Below are 23,712 nucleotides of genomic sequence, written 5' to 3' on the forward strand. Positions count from 1 at the left end.
CAAAGTACTAAACTAACTAAACTGTCTTAACTAAACTGTAAGACATGAAATGGGCTAAGTCAATGAAACATTTGTCCTGTTTTATCTTTCTCATATGTAACTTCATTCCTTTGGCCACATTATGTATGTGTAATGATGACATATTGTATGTTTTTGACAAGTACGTGCCACGCTTGCACTCCCTCCGCCTCCAGGTGGGTTGGTCTATGAATCGCCCGCGTGGAGGGAGGTTCCCCAATGCTTTATAGGCTCGGCTGAACGGCGGAGTGGAGAGAGACAGAGAGAGACAGAGCGGAGCTCACCGGAGGACAGCTTTATATAACGGAGCTAAATTTACCATCATCCTGAACGTATTTCCTCGCTGGCGCACAATTGGTCCAGCTACTCGGCTACCATATTTATAAGCTTGGACGACCTACTGCTTGGTGTCTTTCAAGCGCAACTTTGGAACAGTTCGATAGAACGCGCTTTTTCTGGTGGAAGGTGAGCTGAAAAAGGCACTCACTCACTGAATCAACTTTGACAAACAAATAAGCATTTATTGTATATTTTAAATGGCTTTATCCGGTGTGATTTTGCCACCCATCTCGACATTCGCAAACCAAACCAAAAGTTTAGAAAATGTAAGTACAAACCTCAAACTTGTATGATCATGTGTGTGTGTTTCGGTGTCGCCTTCTGCTTGGAGATTCACATCTGTGTGTATTGTGTCATATCTAATGTATTTTTTCCTATTGGTTGTTGCAGAGGTGGAAAAGCGACATGGACAAACCGATGTCTTCCAACTGCTCCATGCTTGATATGGTACAGAACATGGACTGTCGGAGCATCGAAAGGAAAGACGACGAAGATCTGAGTAGCTACTTAGATTTGGATTTCATTCTGGCAAACACCACTGGATCAGACAGCATGCCTACCGCTGCGCTGGGAGCAGGTGTAGCGTTGTATAACATGCCCTCAGTGGATTATCCAGGCAACCTGTTCACCACCGGGAGCCCTATGCCATCCTACCCGTCCAGCGAGCATAGCTCCCCGCCTCCCCCCTACAGCACCAGCCTGATGGCGGAGCTTCTCAGGTCCGAGGGAGAGAACGACTACGGAGTCGATATTACGCGTAATACCTATAGCGTCCAAGGACGGTTTTATGTCAACTCTGCACTTTTTCCCATTAGACAGGACATTATTGATAACATCAAGGTGGAGCCGTCCATGGACGGTTATGGACCCGTTATGAGCATGGGCCCCCAGAGTTGTCCAAAAATCAAGCAAGAGGGAAACGTGTCGTGTATGATGTCCTTTGAGCAGCCGAGAGTAGCCGTCTCTCCGCGGGCAGCCAGCAACATGACGCCACCGCTCAGCCCCAACGACCAGGGGAGCTCCGAGTGCCGCCAGCAGGTACCGATGGGCCACTCCATGAGCTTCCCACAGAACTACCACTCCTCGGCGACGTACACACACCATCGCCCCGGAGCGCCTCCAGCCGCACAGATGCAGCTTGGAACATACCAAGGCGCTCACCAGTTCGGCATGTACGAGGAGGGACTGAGCATGCATCCGAACACACAGAGGGTACTGCTGACGCCCCCGTCCTCTCCGCTGGAACTGCTGGAGACCAAGCCCAAGAGAGGTCGCCGCACCTGGCCACGGAAGCGCACGGCTACGCACACCTGCACATTCGCTGGGTGCGGAAAGACTTACACCAAGAGTTCACATCTGAAGGCACATCACAGAACGCACACTGGTAGGGAATATATATCGTATTGTTTTTTTTTGACGAATTACGCAACATTACGTCTAACATTGGGCATATATGCTATTGCACAGCCGTATTCTTGGTGAATACATATAGTTGCTTGACTGTTGACGTTATCCCCACGGAAGCTTATGCTGACGTTTCTCTCTTCTTTCTCTCTGCAGGTGAAAAGCCATACCATTGCAGTTGGGACGGTTGCGGCTGGAAATTCGCTCGCTCCGACGAACTGACACGGCATTTCCGCAAACACACCGGTCACCGGCCTTTCCAGTGCCACCTGTGCGAGCGCGCATTCTCCCGGTCCGACCACCTTGCGCTTCACATGAAGCGACACATGTGAATGTGACGTGCAGGACTTGGACTGATGGTGGGTTATAATTAAGGGCCTATATCTGGTTTATCTGTCTTCTATATTTAAGATGTTTTACATGCAAACTTTTTTTATTGTTTAAAAAAAATATATGTATATTGATAAATGTTTAGTGTGATTATTTTCTAGTAATGTAGCTGGTACTACCTTGGTTATTGTTATTTTAAAGCTTTAGAAACGCTTGGTAGGGTGTTTGGTTGTATGTGAGGCTGGCCCTGTACTTCTCCTTCTCTTTCCTTGGAAAAACTGGAGTGCTGTGTTCAACACAAAAGTGCCTTTCAATTATTCTACCTGTAAAAGTGTTCACTGCAGAACTAGAAGGGCACCAAAATAAGACACGTTTACATAGTCTGCTATTAGTGAAATACGTTTTGTTATTAAACTGCCTCAATGATTTGAATGGCCCAAATACTGTAGCTTACCTTACCCTCAACTGTTTTCTGTTTTCATGGAAATCTTTTGGATGAAATTGTGTGGTATGGTTTGGGTGCAAAAATATGGGTCCAGACTCATTGTACACTACCAGGGCTAGATGTCTTGTGTATCCTTATATTTTTGACTGAAGTCTGTATTCATTTTATACTGTAAATGGTGTATTTATTGTAAATATTAAAATACATTGAAATATATTATTGATTTGTATTTCATTCTTGATTGATATCACGATGTGTGCAATGATGCAATTACGTCCGATAGTCAGCAGACATTTTCCTTGTTTTGAGAAAGTTGTTCAGACATTGTACTAGTTTATTAAAACCACATCCAGCCCTGAATATGGGCGTTATATTTACACTGTAGATGTATGTAGTAGGACAGACCTAAGATCACACATACAATCTATCACACAGTTCATTAGCCTATAAGCGGATCACTCTATTACACCTCTTCTCAACCTCAGACTTGGTTAAATTGAAACAATGTTTTCCAGCTGTTACTCTGACAAGGCCAGTATTTTTTTTTTTCGTGGGTTCAGCTTATAAATACAAACATATGTCCATAATTAGAGGCTGACTGGGCTGGGGAGATGTCTGGAAGGGACAGGGGACACAGCAGTCCCAAATAGCACCATCTTCATTCTTTTATTTAGTGGACTACTTTTTGTTATTTTATGGAATAGGGTGCCCTTTGGAACACACATATTACATGGACGTCAGAGGTCCTTACATTCACCCGAAACAATACACACTCCTTCAAAAACATTACCTGAGCTGCTAACTGGTCACGCCTCCCATTAGAAGTGACACTACTCTGTCGCTGAAGGAGATGGGCAGGACAGGCAGCTGCACTTGGTACCTCTCACTCAATACCTGCATTTAGCCACATTGCATTGACTATTGGTCCATTTGAGAGGATTTGACCATTTGCAGAGGAACAAGGTTCATCACAGATTTCAGTTCAATCTGCCAACAAGTAGAAGCCTGCCTAAAAATAACTAATTGAGTAGTGAAACGCAAATCTAACATTCTCCTTTCACTTTTCTGTTCCTGTGAAAGTAATTTTTACTACAGAGGGGAAAAGAGTGAGAAAGAGGAGGGGGAGAAGAGAGAGGGAGAGGAGGGAGAGAAAGAGGAGAGAGGGAAAGAGGAGAAAAGAGGAAAGAGGGAGAAAGAGGAGAATAGAGGAAAGAGGGAGAAAGAGGAGAATAGAGGAAAAAGGGAGAAAGGAGAGAGAGGGAGAGGAGAAAAGAGGAAAGAGGGAGAAAGGAGAGGGAGAGAGAGGAGAAAGAGGAAAGATGGAGAAAGGAGAAAAGAGGAAAAGGGGAGGGAGAGAAAGGAGAAAGAGAAAGAGGGAGAAAGGAGAGAGAGAGGGAGGGAGAGAGGAGAAAAGAGGGAGAAAGGAGAGAGAGGAGAGAGAGGAGAAAAGAGGAAAGAGGGAGAAAGGAGAGAGAGGGAGGGAGAGAGGAGAAAAGAGGGAGAAAGGAGAGGGAGAGAGGAGAAAAGAGGAAAGAGGGAGAAAAGAGAGAGGGAGAGAGGATAAAAGAGGAAAGAGGAAGAAAGGAGAGAGGAGAAAGAGGAGAGGGATAGGAGAAAAGAGGAAAGAGGGAGAAAGGAGAAAGGGATAGGAGAAAAGAGGAGAGAGGGAGATGGGAGATAGGAGAAAGAGGAGAAAAGGAGGTAGAGAGAGTGTTTCTCTTTGAAACAAGACACCAACCACTTCCTGGAATGTTACATGAGTTTTTATTTATATTCAAAGATATACACAGGATTTCAATTATTTCAACCTTGATGGAATATTTATAATCATATATACTGTTACACATGAAATGAGCCATTGTGGTTGTGGATAAGTAAGACAGACATCATTGTGGACATGGCTTCTTAATGCATCCCAGTGTGACCAATACAATACTCCTTCAGGTCAACACTGGAGAATGAGCTGCAGCACAGAGTTCCTTGAATATACATACACACACACTGTGTCTGTAGCCCAAATGGCACCCTATTCCTTATAATGCACTACTTTTAACCAGGGGCCCCTATAGGGAATAGGGGTGCAATTTGAGATAACCATAGGAGGCCATAAACACACATTGTATGTGCCAAACAACCCCTATCATCAGTGAATTACAAGGCATTAGGATAGCACATCCTTGTGCCAGGTAGTGGCCAGGATCAAACTGAGTGATTATTGAGTGTGGTGCTTGTGAGTGTAACAATACATTTTCTCCTGAAAATGAATTAAATATAAAATAAACGTAGTAATTCTAATGCCCTAGTTGAATAAATCAATAACAGATGAAACACATCAAAATAAACCCACTGAATGCATTATAGAGTTTAGCATTAAGAGATTACAACAAAAATACAATCTAAATGTTGACAGTGAGAGGTGAAAAGTCAACCCCCCCATATCCTTTAAGGCAGGAGAGTTTTTGAATTTGTCATTATTCTGTTGGGGTGGAAGGCAATAAAAGTACAGAACCCCCGAGACAAGAAAATAACAAAGAATATCCGTATTTCCATAATCTAAACATTTCCTTACGAAAAAGGAGATTTTCAACAAGAAATCATGAACACAAGCACAGTTACTGACAGAAAAAGAGTACGCTATAACAGACTTTTAGCATGAATGTGTTTGAGGGTATATTAAACAGTTATAATAGTACATATAGAGACAGTTCATAAACCACAAGTGCATGATTTTTCCCCTATATAAATAATAAAAATTAAATAAAAATGTTAAAATCTTGGCTATTTCCTCACAACAAATGATGAAGCAAAAACAAAGTTAAGCACCCAGAGTTTCCCCATAGAACTACGGGGTCTACTAGAGTCAGAATGACCCCTGACCTTAGCCAAGTCAGAGTTAAGTCACTCTTGATTTAGGCTGTCAGTCAGTCAAGTTGGACTAAAATCGGGGCTAAAAAAAAAAAAAATAAAAAGGAGCTGAGCTGATTTTAGTTGTGATGCAGCTAACTGGAATTAACCACTGAGGCTGGCGATGACAAAGAGGTTAAAAGAGAGGCTTTGGTAGGTTAGTGTTGATCAAGTCTGGCTTCAGCGGAGCTGGATCGGTAGAGGGGCTGCCATCCCATCCTCAAGTCCTAGGCCCAATCCAAAAATCGACCCCTAAACCCTACACCATATGCACTGGTAGAGATCGGAGAGGATTTGATCGGTATAAGCAATATAGTGAAACTTCCACCCAGCCTATCAGAGAGCACGCTGGAGCTATTGCCAGATTACTTACACCTGTCAAATCCTCTCAGATTACCATAGGACGTAGGGTTTAGGGGCAAATTTGAGCACAGGGGTTAGGGGATGATTGGGCACAGGGGTTAGGGGATGTTTGGGCCACAGCCTATAGGGGCTGTTGTCAGAACGTCACGGAGCTGCAGCAGGAGGCTGTTGTCAGGGTGAAGTTGTAGTTGTTGTCAGGGTGTAGTTGTAGTTGTTGTCAGGGTGAAGTTGTAGTTGATGTCAGGGTGTAGTTGTAGTTGTTGTCAGGGTGAAGTTGTAGTTGATGTCAGGGTGAAGTTGTAGTTGATGTCAGGGTGTAGTTGTAGTTGTTGTCAGGGTGAAGTTGTAGTTGTTGTCAGGGTGAAGTTGTAGTTGTTGTCAGGGTGAAGTTGTAGTTGATGTCAGGGTGTAGTTGTAGTTGATGTCAGGGTGAAGTTGTAGTTGTTGTCAGGGTGAAGTTGTAGTTGTTGTCAGGGTGAAGTTGTAGTTGTTGTCAGGGTGAAGTTGTAGTTGTTGTCAGGGTGAAGTTGTAGTTGTTGTCAGGGTGAAGTTGTAGTTGTTGTCAGGGTGAAGTTGTAGTTGTTGTCAGGGTGAAGTTGTAGTTGCTGTCAGGGTGAAGTTGTAGTTGTTGTCAGGGTGAAGTTGTAGTTGTTGTCAGGGTGAAGTTGTAGTTGATGTTAGGGTGTACTCTGGTTTATATTGGGGGTGTACAAGTGTTGTAGTCTAGTCCGAAGACACACTGTCCTCAGGCTCTAGTCAGACGGTAGTATTTGGGCTGTTGAGGAACTGTTGCTCGTGGTGAAGCTGTTTGTTGTGCTGTACTGTATGATATCAGTCAGTTGCATTGTTTTATTCAGCTTGTATCAGGACTGTGGTCAGGAGGTGTGTGTCGTTGTGAGTGTCTAACAGGACTGTGGTTATTGTCGTGAGTCTAATAGGGTTCTTAGATTTTTATCCGTGCTGAGGGCGATGGCCAGGTCCGGGTCCTTCTGTTCCTGTGGGCGGAGTCTCCTCAGTCTCTCCAGTTCCTGTGGGCGGAGTCTCCCTCTTCACCCACGCCAGCTGCTCTGACTCACTTCCTGACTACAGGAAGGTAGGGGGACAAGTTACACACTGGATACAAGGGGAGAGATACCCACAAGACACCTGAAGCCCGCGTGTCAAAAGATCTCATACTCAACTTTTACATTTGGAGACAATAGTGAGCGATAAAAAACATTTGAGATCAAATGATGGTTTTTGAACTGAGAAGTTGAATTTGAGTAAAAATGAAAACAGTGAGTTCCAACTGTGGTAAAACCAGCTCATGGTGATTTATTTAATTAATGCTGATTGATAAAATATTGAATTCTTCAAATCAGAGAGGAAAAAATAAATGATACATTTAGAGGATTTCTGGTGCTACCAACTGTAACGTACCTCCATTCTCTATTCAGTGTGTAAAGCCACCTTTATTGAAGATGTCAATAGTGACCACCAATCAGAGTGCTCATCCATTCAGGATGTCAATAGTGACCACCAATCAGAGTGCTCATCCATTCAGGATGTCAATAGTGACCACCAATCAGAGTGCTCATCCATTCAGGATGTCAATAGTGACCACCAATCAGAGTGCTCATCCATTCAGGATGTCAATAGTGATCACCAATCAGAGTGCTCATCCATGTAGAGTGGAATTTAGAAAGGTTCTTTGTATGCAAAATATTACATTTGGTCATCACACCCTCCTCTTAGTAACCTTACCTTGACACTTTCCAGTCCTGGGAGAAAAACACATTACAATACATACAATTTATTTAAAAAAATAAATAACAGGCACCTACACAAATAATGCAGGGCAGGTCTCACACACACACACACACACACACACACACACACACACACACACACACACACACACACACACACACACACACACACACACACACACACACACACACACACACACACACACACACACACACACCAGGTAAACAATATCAACAAGAAAAGGCAGTAGAATACAACAAGAAACACAAAAGACAATGCCAATCCACTGATGTTACCAGCCGACGTGGAGACTAAAGACAGAGATTCTGACACTTACTGTACATCTTCTAAAATGACAGAGAGTCACACAGGAGGACGTACGAGCAGAACACCGACTGAGGGAGCGGAAGCCACCGAAGAACTATTGCAGAATAGATGGTTGTTCATTGTTCAACGCAACACAAATGAACAATCAACCGTGTTAAAGACAAGTTTTTTTACATTTTATTTTTAAGTTTGATTAGCCAGATGTCATAGACGTCGCAGGAACAGCTATCAACCAGCCTCCTATTGCACGACGGCGCAATAGGAGAGAGACTAGCAGGGGTTGGGGGTCAATTCCAATTCCATTCCGGTCGATTCATAAAGTTAAACAACTTCCAAATCCTAAACTTTCCGCATTGAAAAGTATTGAAGAGAATTGGAATTTCAAGTGTCCTTGAGTGAATTATCTAGAATTTGATCCTAACCCTGGAGACTGGCGACTAGAGGAGAAACAGGAATTGGTCATTCAAACAAGATGAAGGATGGTAATCTGATGTCTGCTGAGGTTTGTTCGTCAACACCAGGGTACAGGTGATCCCATTGTTACATTCATATCATCTATTGGATGGTGAACGGTTGCTAAGCAACAGCTACTCCAGCTCGAGGTGCTGAATGATTAGCAGAAACAAAAGACAACAACTTATATTCTGCTCTAGATAGTAGTAGTAGTAAAACAATCTTTTCTGCTGCCAAGTGAATCTCCAAAGGAGTTTGAATTTGCAAAGGGTCCCTTGGTTTTACCAAAACAGTAGCACCGTCACCACCCAACCCAAGTCATGTGAGAGAACTCTTGACAGGTTTGGAGAAGGCAACGCAATACAGGAATGTTGTTGTACAGAGTACAGATCCTACATACAGGAATGTTGTTGTACAGAGTACAGATCCTACATACAGGAATGTTGTTGTACAGAGTACAGATCCTACATACAGGAATGTTGCTGTACAGAGTACAGATCCTACATACAGGAATGTTGTTGTACAGAGTACAGATCCTACATACAGGAATGTTGCTGTACAGAGTACAGATCCTACATACAGGAATGTTGTTGTACAGATCCTACATACAGGAATGTTGTTGTACAGAGTACAGATCCTACATACAGGAATGTTGTTGTACAGAGTACAGATCCTACATACAGGAATGTTGCTGTACAGAGTACAGATCCTACATACAAGAATGTTGTTGTACAGAGTACAGATCCTACATACAGGAATGTTGCTGAGTACAGATCCTACATACAGGAATGTTGTTGTACAGAGTACAGATCCTACATACAGGAATGTTGCTGTACAGAGTTTTGCTAATGTTAAGAGATCTTCAAGTAAAAACCTAATATTAGATAAAGGGAATTTGAATTTACAAATACAAAAAAAACACACACAAAAAACGGATAATTATTTGATTTATTTAAATTAACAAAAGTTATACAAACACCCAGTTCTGCATTGAAGAATTGGCCAAAATTCGTGAGTGACTGATCAACAGGAAGTGTTTGGTTTGAATCGTTGCAGCTGAAGGTGGCACAACCAGTTACTGAGTATAAGGGGACAATGACTTTTTCACACAGGGGCATTGGGTGTTGCATAACTTTGTTCATGAAATAAGTGTGTAATTGTTGTGTTATTTGTTCACTCAGGTTCCCTTTATCTAACATTAGGTTCTGCTTGAAGATCTGATTAACATTCAGTATCAATTAAAAAAATAAAATAATTCACAGCACTCCTGCTTCTAGAACATGTTTAAAGAGTACAGTATTTGAATGACATAACATTCTCACATTAGTTTCAGGCTACCGTTAAACATTTTGTGCCAATAATGTATTCGTTACAAGCACTACACAAATAATATTTGGCGGAACTTAAATTGACCGATGATTGACTGACATAACAAAATGAAATTGTGTCTCGTTATATACAGAAACCCCGGGATCAAAAAGTGTGTCGATTAAAATGTCACAACTACATTGAGACACATTAGGAGAAGTATGTGTTGCAGTGTGTTCTGAAAGTAGTAGAAGGAAGCTTCCTGAATGAGAGCCTGGCGCTGAGACACCGGTTCTGTGAGTGACTGAGACACCGGTTCTGTGAGTGACTGAGACACCGGTTGTGTGAGTGACTGAGACACCGGTTGTGTGAGTGACTGAGACACCGGTTGTGTGTAGTGACTGAGACAAATAACGGGTTGTGTGATTGACTGAGACAAACCGAATTGTGTGAGTTATGAGACACCGGTCTGAACAAGTGTGTGAGTGTCACAACTACATTGAGACACATTGTGTGAGTGACTGAGACACCGGTTGTGTGAGTGACTGAGACACCGGTCCTGTGTGAGTGACTGAGACACCGGTTCTGTGAGTGACTGAGACACCGGTTGTGTGAGTGACTGAGACACCGGTTGTGTGAGTGACTGAGACACCGGTTGTGTGAGTGACTGAGACACCGGTTGTGTGAGTGACTGAGACACCGGTTCTGTGAGTGACTGAGACACCGGTTGTGTGAGTGACTGAGACACCGGTTCTGTGAGTGACTGAGACACCGGTTGTGTGAGTGACTGAGACACCGGTTCTGTGAGTGACTGAGACACCGGTTCTGTGAGTGACTGAGACACCGGTTCTGTGAGTGACTGAGACACCGGTTCTGTGAGTGACTGAGACAGACTGAGACCGGTTGTGTGAGTGACTGAGACACCGGTTCTGTGAGTGACTGAGACACCGGTTGTGTGAGTGACTGAGACACCGGTTCTGTGAGTGACTGAGACACCGGTTCTGTGAGTGACTGAGACACCGGTTGTGTGAGTGACTGAGACACCGGTTCTGTGAGTGACTGAGACACCGGTTCTGTGAGTGACTGAGACACCGGTTGTGTGAGTGACTGAGACACCGGTTCTGTGAGTGACTGAGACACCGGTTCTGTGAGTGACTGAGACACCGGTTCTGTGAGTGACTGAGACACCGGTTCTGTGAGTGACTGAGACACCGGTTCTGTGAGTGACTGAGACACCGGTTCTGTGAGTGACAGACACTGGTTCTGTGAGTGACTGAGACACTGGTTGTGTGTGACAGTGTTGTGTGAGACACCGGTTCTGTGAGTGACAGACACTGGTTCTGTGAGTGACAGACACTGGTTCTGTGAGTGACAGACACTGGTTGTGTGTGTGTGTGTGACAGACACTGGTTGTGTGTGTGACTGAGACACTGTGACTGAGACACTGGTACTATGTGTGTGTGTGACAGACACTGGTACTATGTGTGTGTGACTGAGACACTGTGTGTGTGTGTGTGTGTGTGACTGAGACACTGTGTTGTGTGTGTGTGAGACACCGGTTGTGTGAGTGACTGAGACACTGTGTGTTCTGTGTGTGTGTGACTGAGACACTGGTTCTGTGTGTGTGTGTGTGTGACTGAGACACTGGTTCTGTGAGTGTGTGTGTTCTGTGTGTGAGACACCGGTGTGAGTGACTGTGTGAGTGTGTGTGTGTGACTGAGACACTGGTTCTGTGAGTGTGAGACACCGGTTGTGTGTGTGTGAGTGAGACACTGGTTCTGTGTGTGTGTGTGTGACTGAGACACTGGTTGTGTGTGTGTGTGTGTGTGTGTGTGTGACTGAGACACTGGTTGTGTGTGTGTGTGTGTGTGTGACTGAGACACTGGTTGTGTGTGTGTGTGTGTGTGTGTGACTGAGACACCGGTTGTGTGAGTGACTGAGACACTGTGTGAGTGTGTGTGTGACAGAGTGTGAGACACCGGTTCTGTGAGTGACAGAGACACCGGTTCTGTGAGTGACAGAGACACCGGTTCTGTGTGTGTGTGACTGAGTGGTTGTGTGTGTGTGACTGAGACACTGTGGTGACTGTGTGTGACAGACACTGGTTGACACTGGTTCTGTGACAGACACTGGTGTGTGTGTGTGTGTGACTGAGACACTGGTTGTGTGTGTGTGTGTGTGTGTGTGTGACTGAGACACTGGTTGTGTGTGTGTGTGTGTGTGACTGAGACACTGGTTGTGTGTGTGTGTGTGTGTGTGTGTGACTGAGACACTGGTACTGTGTGTGTGTGTGTGTGTGTGTGACTGAGGCACTGTGTACTATGTGTGTGTGTGACTGAGGCACTGGTACTATGTGTGTGTGTGACTGAGACACTGGTACTATGTGTGTGTGACTGAGACACTGGTACTATGTGTGTGTGACTGAGACACTGGTACTATGTGTGTGTGACTGAGACACTGGTACTATGTGTGTGTGACTGAGACACTGGTACTATGTGTGTGTGACTGAGACACTGGTACTATGTGTGTGTGACTGAGACACTGGTACTATGTGTGTGTGACTGAGACACTGGTACTATGTTATTTCTTACATTGGTACCCCAGGTCATCTTAGGTTTCATTACAAACAGTCGGTAAGAACTACTGAATATAAGAGCAGCGTCAACTATCAGTACGACCAAGAATATGACTTTCGCGAAGTGGATCCTGTGTTCTGCCTTTCACCCAGGACAACGGAATGGATCCCAGCCGGCAACCCAAAACAACGACTTCGTAAAAGAAGGAAACGAAGCGGTCTTCTGGTCAGACTCCAGAGACGGGCACATCGTGCACCACTCCCTAGCATACTTCTCGCCAATGTCCAGTCTCTTGACAACAAGGTTGATGAAATCCGAGCAAGGGTAGCATTCCAGAGGGACATCAGAGACTGTAACGTTCTTTGCTTCACAGAAACATGGCTCACTCGAGAGACGCTATCGGAGGTGGTGCAGCCAGCTGGTTTCTCCACGCATCGCGCCGACAGAAACAAACATCTTTCTAGTAAGAAGAGGGGAGGGGGCGTATGCCTTATGGCTAACGAGACGTGGTGTGGTCACAACAACATACAGGAGCTCAAGTCCTTCTGTTCACCTGATTTAGAATTCCTCACAATCAAATGTCGACCGCATTATCTACCAAGGGAATTCTCTTTGATTATAATCACAGCTGTATATATTCCCCCCCAAGCAGACACAAACTTTTGCAAACTGGAATCAACATATCCTGAGGCTGCATTCATTGTAGCTGGGGATTTTAACAAGGCTAATCTGAAAACAAGACTCCCTAAATTGTATCAGCATATCGATTGCGCAACCAGGGCTGGTAAAACCTTGGATCATTGCTATTCTAACTTCCGCGACGCATATAAGGCCCTCCCCCGCCCTCCTTTCGGAAAAGCTGACCAAGACTCCATTTTGTTGCTCCCTGCCGACAGACAGAAGCTAAAACAAGAAACTCCCGCGCTGAGGTCTGTTCAACGCTGGTCCGACCAATCTGATTCCACGCTCCAAGACTGCTTCCATCACGTGGACTGGGATATGTTTCGTATTGCGTCAAACAACAACATTGACGAATACGCTGATTCGGTGAGCGAGTTCATTAGAACGTACGTTGAAGATGTCGTTCCCATAGCAACGATTAAAACATTCCCAAACCAGAAACCGTGGATTGATGGCAGCATTCGCGTGAAACTGAAAGCGCCAACCACTGCTTTTAATCAGGGCAAGGTGACCGGAAACATGACCGAATACAAACAGTGTAGCTATTCCCTCCGCAAGGCAATCAAACAAGCTAAGCGTCAGTATAGAGACAAAGTAGAATCGCAATTCAACGGCTCAGACACAAGAGGTATGTGGCAGGGTCTACAGTCAATCACGGATTACAAAAAGAAAACCAGCCCAGTCACAGACCAGGATGTCTTGCACCCAGGCAGACTAAATAACTTTTTTGCCCTTTTTGAGGACAATACAGTGCCACTGACACGGCCTGCAACGGAAACATGCGGTCTCTCCTTCACTGCAGCCGAGGTGAGTAAAACATTTAAACATGTTAACCCTCGCAAGGCTGCAGGCCCAGACGGCATCCCCAGCCGCGCCATCAGAGCATGCGCAGACCAGCTGGCTGGTGTGTTTACGGACATATTCAATCAATCCCTATACCAGTCTGCTGTTCCCACATGCTTCAAGAGGGCCACCATTGTTCCTGTTCCCAAGAAAGCTAAGGTAACTGAGCTAAATGACTACCACCCCGTAGCACTCACTTCCGTCATCATGAAGTGCTTTGAGAGACTAGTCAAGGACCATATCACCTCCACCCTACCTGACACCCTAGACCCACTCCAATTTGCTTACCGCCCAAATAGGTCCACAGACGATGCAATCTCAACCACACTGCCCACTGCCCTAACCCATCTGGACAAGAGGAATACCGATGTGAGAATGCTGTTCATCGACTACAGCTCAGCATTTAACACCATAGTACCCTCCAAACTCGTCATCAAGCTCGAGACCCTGGGTCTCGACACCGCCCTGTGCAACTGGGTACTGGACTTCCTGACGGGCCGCCCCCAGGTGGTGAGGGTAGGTAACAACATCTCCACCCCATTGATCCTCAACACTGGGGCACTACAAGGGTGCGTTCTGAGCCCTCTCCTGTACTCCCTGTTCACCCAAGACTGCATGGCCACGCACGCCTCCAACTCAATCATCAAGTTTGATTTCAAGGTTTTACTGCTAACCTACAAAGCATTACATGGGCTTGCTCCGACCTATCTCTCTGATTTGGTCCTGCCGTACATACCTACATGTACGCTACGGTCACAAGTGCGCAGGCCTCCTAATTGTCCCTAGAATTTCTAAGCAAACAGCTGGAGGCAGGGCTTTCTCCTATAGATCTCCATTTTTATGGAATGGTCTGCCTACCCATGTAAGAGACACAAACTCGGTCTCAACCTTTAAGTCTTTACTGAAGACTCATCTCTTCAGTGGGTCATATGATTGAGTGTAGTCTGGCCCAGGAGTGGGAAGGTGAACGGAAAGGCTCTGGAGCAACGAACCGCCCTTGCTGTCTCTGCCTGGCCTGTTTCCATCTTTCCACTGGGATTCTCTGCCTCTAACGCTATTACAGGGGCTGAGTCACTGGCTTACTGGGGCTCTTTCATACCGTCCCTGGGAGGGGTGCGTCACTTGAGTGGGTTGAGTCACTGATGTGATCTTCCTGTCTGGGTTGGCGCCCCCCCCCCCTTGGGTTGTGCCGTGGCGGAGATCTTTGTGGGCTACACTCGGCCTCGTCTCAGGATGGTAAGTTGGTGGTTGAAGATATCCCTCTAGTAGTGTGGGGGCTGTGCTTTGGCAAAGTGGGTGGGGTTATATCCTCCCTGTTTGGCCCTGTCCGAGGGTGTCCTCGGATGGGGCCACAGTGTCTCCTGAGCCCTCCTGTCTCAGCCTCCAGTATTTATGCTGCAGTAGTTTATGTGTCAGGGGGCTCGGGTCAGTTTGTTATATCTGGAGTACTTCTCCTGTCCTATTCGGTGTCCTGTGTGAATTTAAGTGTGCTCTCTCTAATTCTCTCTTTCTTTCTCTCTATTGGAGGACCTGAGCCCTAGGACCATGCCTCAGGACTACCTGACATGATGACTCCTTGCTGTCCCCAGTCCACCTGGCCGTGCTGCTGCTCCAGTTTCAACTTTTCTGCCTTATTATTATTGGACCATGCTGGTCATTTATGAACATTTGAACATCTTGGCCATGTTCTGTTATAATCTCCACCCGGCACAGCCAGAAGAGGACTGGCCACCCCACATAGCCTGGTTCCTCTCTAGGTTTCTTCTTAGGTTTTGGCCTTTCTAGGGAGTTTTTCCTAGCCACCGTGCTTCTACACCTGCATTGCTTGTTGTTTGGGGTTTTAGGCTGGGTTTCTGTACAGCACTTTGAGATATCAGCTGATGTACGAAGGGCTATATAAATACATTTGATTTGATTTTGCGGACGACAACAGTGGTAGGCTTGATTACCAACAACAACGAGACGGCCTACAGGGAGGAGGTGAGGGCCCTCGGAGTGTGGTGTCAGGAAAATAACCTCCCACTCAACGTCAACAAAACTAAGGAGATGATTGTGGACTTCAAGAAACAGCAGAGGGAACACCCCCCTATCCACATCGATGGAATAGTAGTAAGTTAAGTTCCTCGGCATACACATCACAGACAAACTGAATTGGTCCACCCACACAGACAGCATCGTGAAGAAGGCGCAGCAGCGCCTCTTCAACCTCAGGAGGCTGAAGAAATTCGGCTCGTCACCAAAAGCACTCACAAACTTCTACAGATGCACAATTGAGAGCATCCTGTCGGGCTGTATCACCGCCTGGTACGGCAACTGCTCCGCCCACAACCGTAAGGCTCTCCAGAGGGTAGTGAGGTCTGCACAACGCATCACCGGGGGCAAACTACCTGTCCACCAGGACACCTACACCACCCGATGTCACAGGAAGGCCATAAAGATCAACAACCACCCGAGCCACTGCCTGTTCACCCCGCTATCATCCAGAAGGCGAGGTCAGTACAGGTGCATCAAAGCTGGGACCGAGAGACTGAAAAACAGCTTCTATCTCAAGGCCATCAGACTGTTAAACAGCCACCACTAACATTGAGTGGCTGCTGCCAACACACTGACTCAACTCCAGCCAGAATTGATGTAAAATGTATCACTAGCCACTTTAAACAATGCTACTTAATATAATGTTTACATACCGTACATTATTCATCTCATATGTATACGTATATACTGTACTCTATATTATCTACTGCATCTTTATGTAATACATGTATCACTAGCCACTTTAAACAATGCCACTTAATATAATATAATGTTTACATACCTTACATTACTCATCTCATATGTATATGTATATACTGTACTCTATATCATCTATCATCTACTGCATCTTTATGGGGCGGCAGGGTAGCCTAGTGGTTAAGAGCGTTGGACTAGTAACAGGAAGGTTGCAAGTTCAAACTCCCGAGCTGACAAGGTACAAATCTGTCGTTCTGCCCCTGAACAGGCAGTTAACCCACTGTTCCTAGGCAGTCATTGAAAATAAGAATTTGTTCTTAGCTGACTTGCCTAGTTAAATAAAGGTAAAATAAAAATAAAATGTTATACATGTATCACTAGCCATTTTAAACTATGCCACTTTGTTTACATACCCTACATTACTCATCTCATATGTATATACTGTACTCGATACCATCTACTGCATCTTGCCTATGCCGCTCTGTACCATCACTCATTCATATATCTTTATGTACATATTCTTTATTCTTTATCCCTTTACACTTGTGTGTATAAGGTAGTAGTTTTGGAATTGTTAGTTAGATTACTCGTTGGTTATTACTGCATTGTCGGAACTAGAAGCACAAGCATTTCGCTAACCATGTGTATGTGACAAATACATTTGATTTGATTTGATTTTACTCCACCCCCCTCCTCTCAGAGATAAGAGGCTGAATAGTTGACTCACAACCACCGGTCTGTCGTCCTCACTCGCTTCAAGATGGCCACCGTTGTTCCTGTACCCAGGACAAGCTAAGGTAACTGAACTGTCTATCTGCCCAGTAGCACACGAATACTCACTTCTGTCATCATCAAGTGGTTTGAAAGGCTCGTCAAGGATCACATCAGCTCCACCGTACCCGACACCCTAGACCCACAACTATTTTGTATACCGCCCTAAAAGATCCACGGGCAATGCAATCGCCGTTTCACTGCACAACGCCCTATCCCACCTGGACAACAGGACTACCTACGTGAGAATGCTGTTCATCGACTATAGCTCAGCATAACTCCAAGCTCGTCACTAAGCTCACGGTTCTGGTTCTGATCTCCTCTCTGTGCAACAGGGTCATGGACTTCCTGACAGGCCGACCCCAAGCAGTGAAGGTAGGCAACACCTCCGCCACGTTGATCCTCAACACTGGGGCCCCACAGGGGTGCGTGCTCAGCCCCCTCCTGTACTTCCTGTTCACCCATGACGGCGTGGTCACGCATGACTCCAACTCAATCATCAAGTTAGCAGACGATACAACAGCAGTAGGCCTGATTACCAACAATGACGAGACGGCCTACAGGGAGGAGGGGAGGGTCCCGGTGGAGTGTTGCCAGGAAAATAACCTCTCCCTCCACATCAACAACATTAAGGAACTGATCGTGGAATTCAGGAGACAGAAGAGGGGGGCACAACCCCATCCTCATCGAAGGGGCACCAGCGGATAGGGTCAAAAGATTCAAGGTCCTCGGCGACATAACTGAGGACCTGAAATCAAACAGCGCCTCAGAAATGTGGCCCCTAAGACCCTCACAAACTTCTATAGATGCACCGCTGAGAGCATTCTGTCGGGTATGCATCACCGCCTGGTACGCCAACTGCACTGCCCTCAACCACAAGGCACACGAGAGGCCGATGCGGTCAGACCAACACATCATCAGGGGTACGCTGCCTGCCCTCCAGGACATTTACAGCACTCTGTGTCAAAGGAAGGCCAAGAAGATCATTAAGGACCTCAGTCACCCGAGACAAGGAGTGTTTACTCGGCTACTTAATCGGTGTTATTTGGGGTTTTAATTGGATTCTCTGTGCTTTTTTTAAACATTTTAATTATTTGTGTACTTGTTTGACATTTTACTGAGTGAGAGGTGTGAGATAGCGAGAGGCATGAGAGACAGGTGAGATAGACAGAACAAGAGGCTAGAGGAGAGAGAGGCTAGAGGAGAGAGTTGAGAAAGACAGAACGAGATGTGCGAGAGAGCGAGAGGCCAGAGAAGAGAGAGAGGCGAAATAGACAGAGAGACAGAGGGAGAGGCGAGAGAGACACAGAGAGAGGCGAGAGAGACAGAGCAAGAGGCGAGAGAGACAGAGCAAGAGGCGAGAGAGACAGAGCAAGAGGCGAGAGAGACAGAGCAAGAGGCGAGAGAGACAGAGCAAGAGGCGAGAGAGACAGAGCAAGAGGCGAGAGAGACAGAGAGAGAGGCGAGAGAGGCGAGAGAGACAGAGAGAGAGGCGAGAGAGACAGAGAGAGAGGTGAGAGAGACAGAGAGAGGCGAGAGAGACGAGAGAGAGAGAGAGGCAAGAGAGAGAGGGAGAGGCAAGAGAGACCGAGAGCAGCGAGAGAGACCGAGAGCAGCGAGAGAGACAGAGAGAGGGAGAGGCAAGACAGACAGAGAGCAGCGAGAGAGGCGAGAGAGAGGTCGAAAGAGAGAGAGGTGAGACGAGAAGTGAGAGAGAGATAATGTAGCGAGGGTGAATAGTTTACACCACCACCACATCTGAACTGTGGCTGCTGCTATGAGAGTCACACAGGAAGGGAAACACAGGGCACACACACCGTGGGAGATGTGGGCAGAACACACACACACACACACACACACACACACACACACACACACACACACACACACACACAGAGAGATGTGGGCAGTAGAGGTTGACACGGGTCTTGCAGGAATCTGGCAGAAATGGGAGTCAAGTTCTAGACAAGATCAACAGTCTACAGTACTGGATCAACAGTCTACAGGAACTGGCAGTTCAGGCCAACAGTCTACAAGAACGGGCAGTACAGGACAGGATCAACAGTCTACAGGACAGGATCAACAGTCTACAGGAACTGGATCAACAGTCTACAGGAACGGACAATACAGGATCAACAATCTACAGGAACAAACAGTACAGGACCGACAGTCTACAGGACAGGATCAACAGACAGGACCGACAGTCTACAGGACAGGATCAACAGTCTACAGGACAGGATCAACAGTCTACAGGACAGGATCAACAGTCTACAGGAACTGGATCAACAGTCTACAGGAACTGGATCAACAGTCTACAGGACAGGATCAACAGTCTACAGGAACTGGATCAACAGTCTACAGGAACTGGATCAACAGTCTACAGGAACGGGCAGTACAGGCCAACAGTCTACAGGAACGGGCAGTACAGGCCAACAGTCTACAGGAACAGGCAGTACAGGACAGGATCAACAGTCTACAGGAACGGACAATACAGGATCAACAGTCTACAGGACAGGATCAACAGTCTACGGGACAGGATCAACAGTCTACGGGACAGGACCGACAGTCTACAGGACAGGATCAACAGTCTACAGGACCGACAGTCTACAGGACAGGATCAACAGTCTACAGGACCGACAGTCTACAGGACAGGATCAACAGTCTACAGGACAGGATCGACAGTCTACAGGACAGGATCAACAGTCTACAGGACAGGATCAACAGTCTACAGGACAGGATCAACAGTCTACAGGACAGGATCAACAGTCTACAGGACAGGATCAACAGTCTACAGGACAGGATCAACAGTCTACAGGACAGGATCAACAGTCTACAGGACAGGATCAACAGTCTACAGGAATAGTTGTAAAGTGAGTTTTTTGGGGCGGAAATACGTCATGTGTGGAGCATTTCATAAAAACAACTGTGGCCTAATCCAGTTTAAATAAATAAGTAATAAATGTTGATTTCCCCCTCCCTCTTCCGTCAGCTCACTCGCACCTCGCTCCAGTTGTTGCCAGTCATTAGGCTACCTCAGAGTCAGATGCCAACCTACGTCAGTGTACAAGGAAGGAACCGAGTACACAGCCTGTAAAGAAACATTATAGTCTACCAACCAGAGAGCGGGACAAGTGGCCTGAAGCGGCACAGCTCCTCCACTCCGAGCAATCTTACCGCACAATTGTTTGTTTATTTAACTAAACCTGTGCTAACTTTTTTCCTTTCATCTTTATTTAACCAGGTAGGCCAGTTGAGAACAAATTCTCATTTATAACTGTGACCGTGCCAAGATAAAGCAAAGCAGTGCAACAATGAGGTAGGTAGATTGGATGGGCTATTTACAGATGGACTATGTACAGCTGCAGCAATCGGTAAGCTGCTCTGACAGTTGACGTTTAAAGTTAGTGAGGGAGATATAAGTCTCCAACTTCAGCAATTTTTGCAATTCGTTCCAGTCATTAGCAGCAGAGAACTGGAAGGAAAGGTGGCCAAATGAAGTGTTGTCTTTTGGGATGACCAGTGAGACATACCTGCTGGAGCGCGTGCTACGGGTGGGTGTTGCTATGGTGACCAGTGAGCTGAGATAAGGCGGAGCTTTACCTATCAAAGACTTATAGATGACCTGGAAGGTGAAATTAAAAAAGGAAGACAGACAATGCAGTAGTGCCGCTCAGTGTTTTTTAAATACGTTGTAAATGTTCCTAAGTGCTCAGCTGTAGACTACAGTTTAATGTGCTCAGTGGTAGGCTACAGTTTAATGCCAGTGCTGTGCTGAGCAGACCATCCTGCTGTGGTCTCTGTCCTCTTCCTTAATGATCTACATCCAGGTTATTTAGAATACACTCATCCAGAGATACACGGCCCACATTCAGTACATTTTAACTTTTTTTTTTTATTTATTTCACCTTTATTTAACCAGGTAGGCTAGTTGAGAACAAGTTCTCATTTGCAACTGCGACCTGGCCAAGATAAAGCTTAGCAGTGTGAACAGACAACACAGAGTTACACATGGAGTAAACTAAAATAGGTAAGACAACCACATACCACAGTTGTATATTGCATTACTGAAATGATTTTCAATACGTCCTAAACAAAGACAATAGCCTACATATGTGTGAAAAATGAGGACGGGATGGGAGTGATTTTCTCAGGAAGGGACAGGAAAGTTCCGGAGTTATAGAAAGGACTGAATTCTCACTCCCGTGTCAACCTCTAGTGGGCAGACCACACACTGAGGTAGACCTGGGCAGACCACACACTGAGGTAGACCTGGGCAGACCACACACTGAGGTAGACCTGGGCAGACCACACACTGAGGTAGACCTGGGCAGACCACACACTGAGGTAGACCTGGGCAGACCACACACTGAGGTAGACCTGGGCAGACCACACACTGAGGTAGACCTGGGCAGACCACACACTGAGGTAGATCTGGGCAGACCACACACTGAGGTAGACCTGGGCAGACCACACACTGAGGTAGACCTGGGCAGACCACACACTGAGGTAGATCTGGGCAGACCACACACTGAGGTAGACGTGGGCAGACAACACACTGAGGTAGACGTGGGCAGACAACACACTGAGGTAGATGTGGGCAGACAACACACTGAGGTAGATGTGGGCAGACAACACACTGAGGTAGATGTGGGCAGACCACACACCTTCAGATTTTTCAACTTGCTGTTGAACTGCTGGCAGCCTAACTTGGACCTGCTGGTTATTTCCTATCTTAATCTGGACACTGGGTTTGGATTGTAAACTATACAATCAGTATCAGTAATCAGACAGTGCTCAAGCCAAAACAGACCTTATCTGTTCCAACAGCTTTCCTGTTTACCAGCTCCTTCGAAAGGAGAAGAAACTGAGGGCTCCGCACCCTCACAAGACGATCACACTGAGCAGGAGAGAAAAAGGGAAGTACTAACATGACACACACACACGCTCACAAGTTTAATAAGACAAATGAGTCCTTCTGAAAAGATTGATGCTACAAACTATGACTTACCTCAACCTCTAATCCTTCTAACTAACTAACTCCTCCTAACTAACTAACTAACTCCTCCTCACTAACTAACTAACTCCTCCTCACTAACTAACTAACTCCTCCCCCTAACTAACTAACAAACTAACTCCTCCTAACTAACTCACCCTAACTAACCCACCCTAACTAACAAATCCTAACTAACTCACTCCTCCTAACTAACTCACTCCTCCTAACTCATTCACTCACTCACTCACTCACTCACTCACTCACTCCTCCTAACTAACTAACTAACTCCCCCTCACTAACTCCTCCTCCTCCTCCTCCTCCTCACTAACTCCTCCTCCTCCTCCTCCTCACTAACTAACTCCTGACCCTAACTAACTAACTCCTCACCCTAACTAACTAACTCCTCCTAACTAACTAACCCCTCCTCCTAATTAACTAACTCCTCCTCCTCACTAACTAACTCCTCACTAACTAACTCCTCCTCTCCCTAACTAACTCCTCCTCCTCACTAACTCCTCCTCCTCACTAACTAACTCCTCACTAACTAACTCCTCCTCTCCCTAACTAACTCCTCCTCTCCCTAACTAACTCCTCCTCCTCCTAACTCCTCCTCCTCCTCCTAACTCCTCCTCCTAACTCCTCCTCCTCCTAACTCCTCCTCCTCACTAACTCCTCCTCACTAACTCCTCCTCCTCATCCTCACTAACTCCTCCTCCTCATCCTCACTAACTAACTCCTCCTCATCCTCACTAACTAACTCCTCCTCCTCCTCACTAACTCCTCCTCACTAACTAACTCCTCCTCCTCCTCACTAACTCCTCCTCCTCCTCACTAACTCCTCCTCCTCGCTAACTCCTCCTCCTCGCTAACTCCTCCTCCTCCTCGCTAACTCCTCCTCCTCCTCGCTAACTAACTGCTCCTCACTAACTAACTCCTCCTCCTCACTAACTAACCCCTCCTCCTCACTAACTAACCCATCCTCCTCCTCACTAACTAACTCCTCCTCCTCACTAACTAACTCCTCCTCCTCCTCCTAACTAACTCCTCCTCCTCCTCACTAACGCCTCCTCCTCCTCACTAACTAACTCCTCCTCCTCCTACTCACTAACTCCTCCTCCTACTCACTAACTCCTCCTCCTCCTCACTAACTCCTCCTCCTCCTAACTAACTCCTCCTCCTCACTAACTAACTCCTCCTCCTCACTAACTAACTCCTCCTCCTCACTAACTAACTCCTCACTAACTAACTCCTCACTAACTAACTCCTCACTAACTAACTCCTCACTAACTAACTCCTCCTCCTCCTAACTACCTCCTCCTCCTCCTAACTAACTCCTCCTCCTCCTCACTAACTCCTCCTCACTAACTCCTCCTCCTCACTAACTAACTCCTCACTAACTAACTCCTCCTCCTCACTAACTAACTCCTCCTCCTCACTAACTAACTCCTCCTCCTCACTAACTAACTCCTCCCTAACTA

The 23,712-nt window shown here is 46.1% G+C and overlaps 2 protein-coding genes across 4 annotated transcripts in view; one reads left to right on the plus strand and one right to left on the minus strand.

Moving 5' to 3' along the window:
• The first annotated feature begins 252 nt into the window (after positions 1-252).
• On the plus strand, positions 253-2,752 carry LOC135509365 (Krueppel-like factor 2). 2 transcript variants are annotated; one of them, XM_064929972.1, is made up of 3 exons: positions 253-623; positions 748-1,741; positions 1,918-2,752. In XM_064929972.1, the coding sequence occupies exons 1-3, from the start codon at positions 555-557 to the stop codon at positions 2,091-2,093; spliced, it is 1,239 nt and encodes a 412-aa protein (XP_064786044.1). In that variant the 5' UTR covers positions 253-554; the 3' UTR covers positions 2,094-2,752. The 2 variants fall into 2 exon arrangements, with proteins under 2 accessions (XP_064786044.1, XP_064786054.1); XM_064929982.1 differs by having other exon boundaries at positions 253-483.
• A 1,529-nt stretch (positions 2,753-4,281) lies between these two features.
• The window catches only part of LOC135509374 (epidermal growth factor receptor substrate 15-like 1), a 73,643-nt gene continuing 54,212 nt past the window's right edge, over positions 4,282-23,712 (minus strand). The window contains exon 22 of one of the 2 annotated variants that reach the window (XM_064930001.1): positions 4,282-6,886. In XM_064930001.1, the coding sequence (XP_064786073.1) occupies positions 6,876-6,886 (11 nt within the window). In that variant the 3' untranslated portion in view covers positions 4,282-6,875. The other variant, XM_064929993.1, reaches the window with a different exon arrangement.

Source organism: Oncorhynchus masou, chromosome 3 (genome assembly GCF_036934945.1).
Source record: "Oncorhynchus masou masou isolate Uvic2021 chromosome 3, UVic_Omas_1.1, whole genome shotgun sequence".
Lineage (NCBI taxonomy): Eukaryota > Metazoa > Chordata > Actinopteri > Salmoniformes > Salmonidae > Oncorhynchus > Oncorhynchus masou.

Coding starts and splice junctions, on each gene's coding strand:
- LOC135509365 (XM_064929972.1), top strand. CDS start 555: ATGGCTTTATCCGGTGTGATTTTGCCACCCATCTCGACATTCGCAAAC. Junction 624..747: donor AAACCAAAAGTTTAGAAAAT/GTAAGTACAAAC, acceptor TGGTTGTTGCAG/AGGTGGAAAAGCGACATGGA. Junction 1,742..1,917: donor ACATCACAGAACGCACACTG/GTAGGGAATATA, acceptor TTCTCTCTGCAG/GTGAAAAGCCATACCATTGC.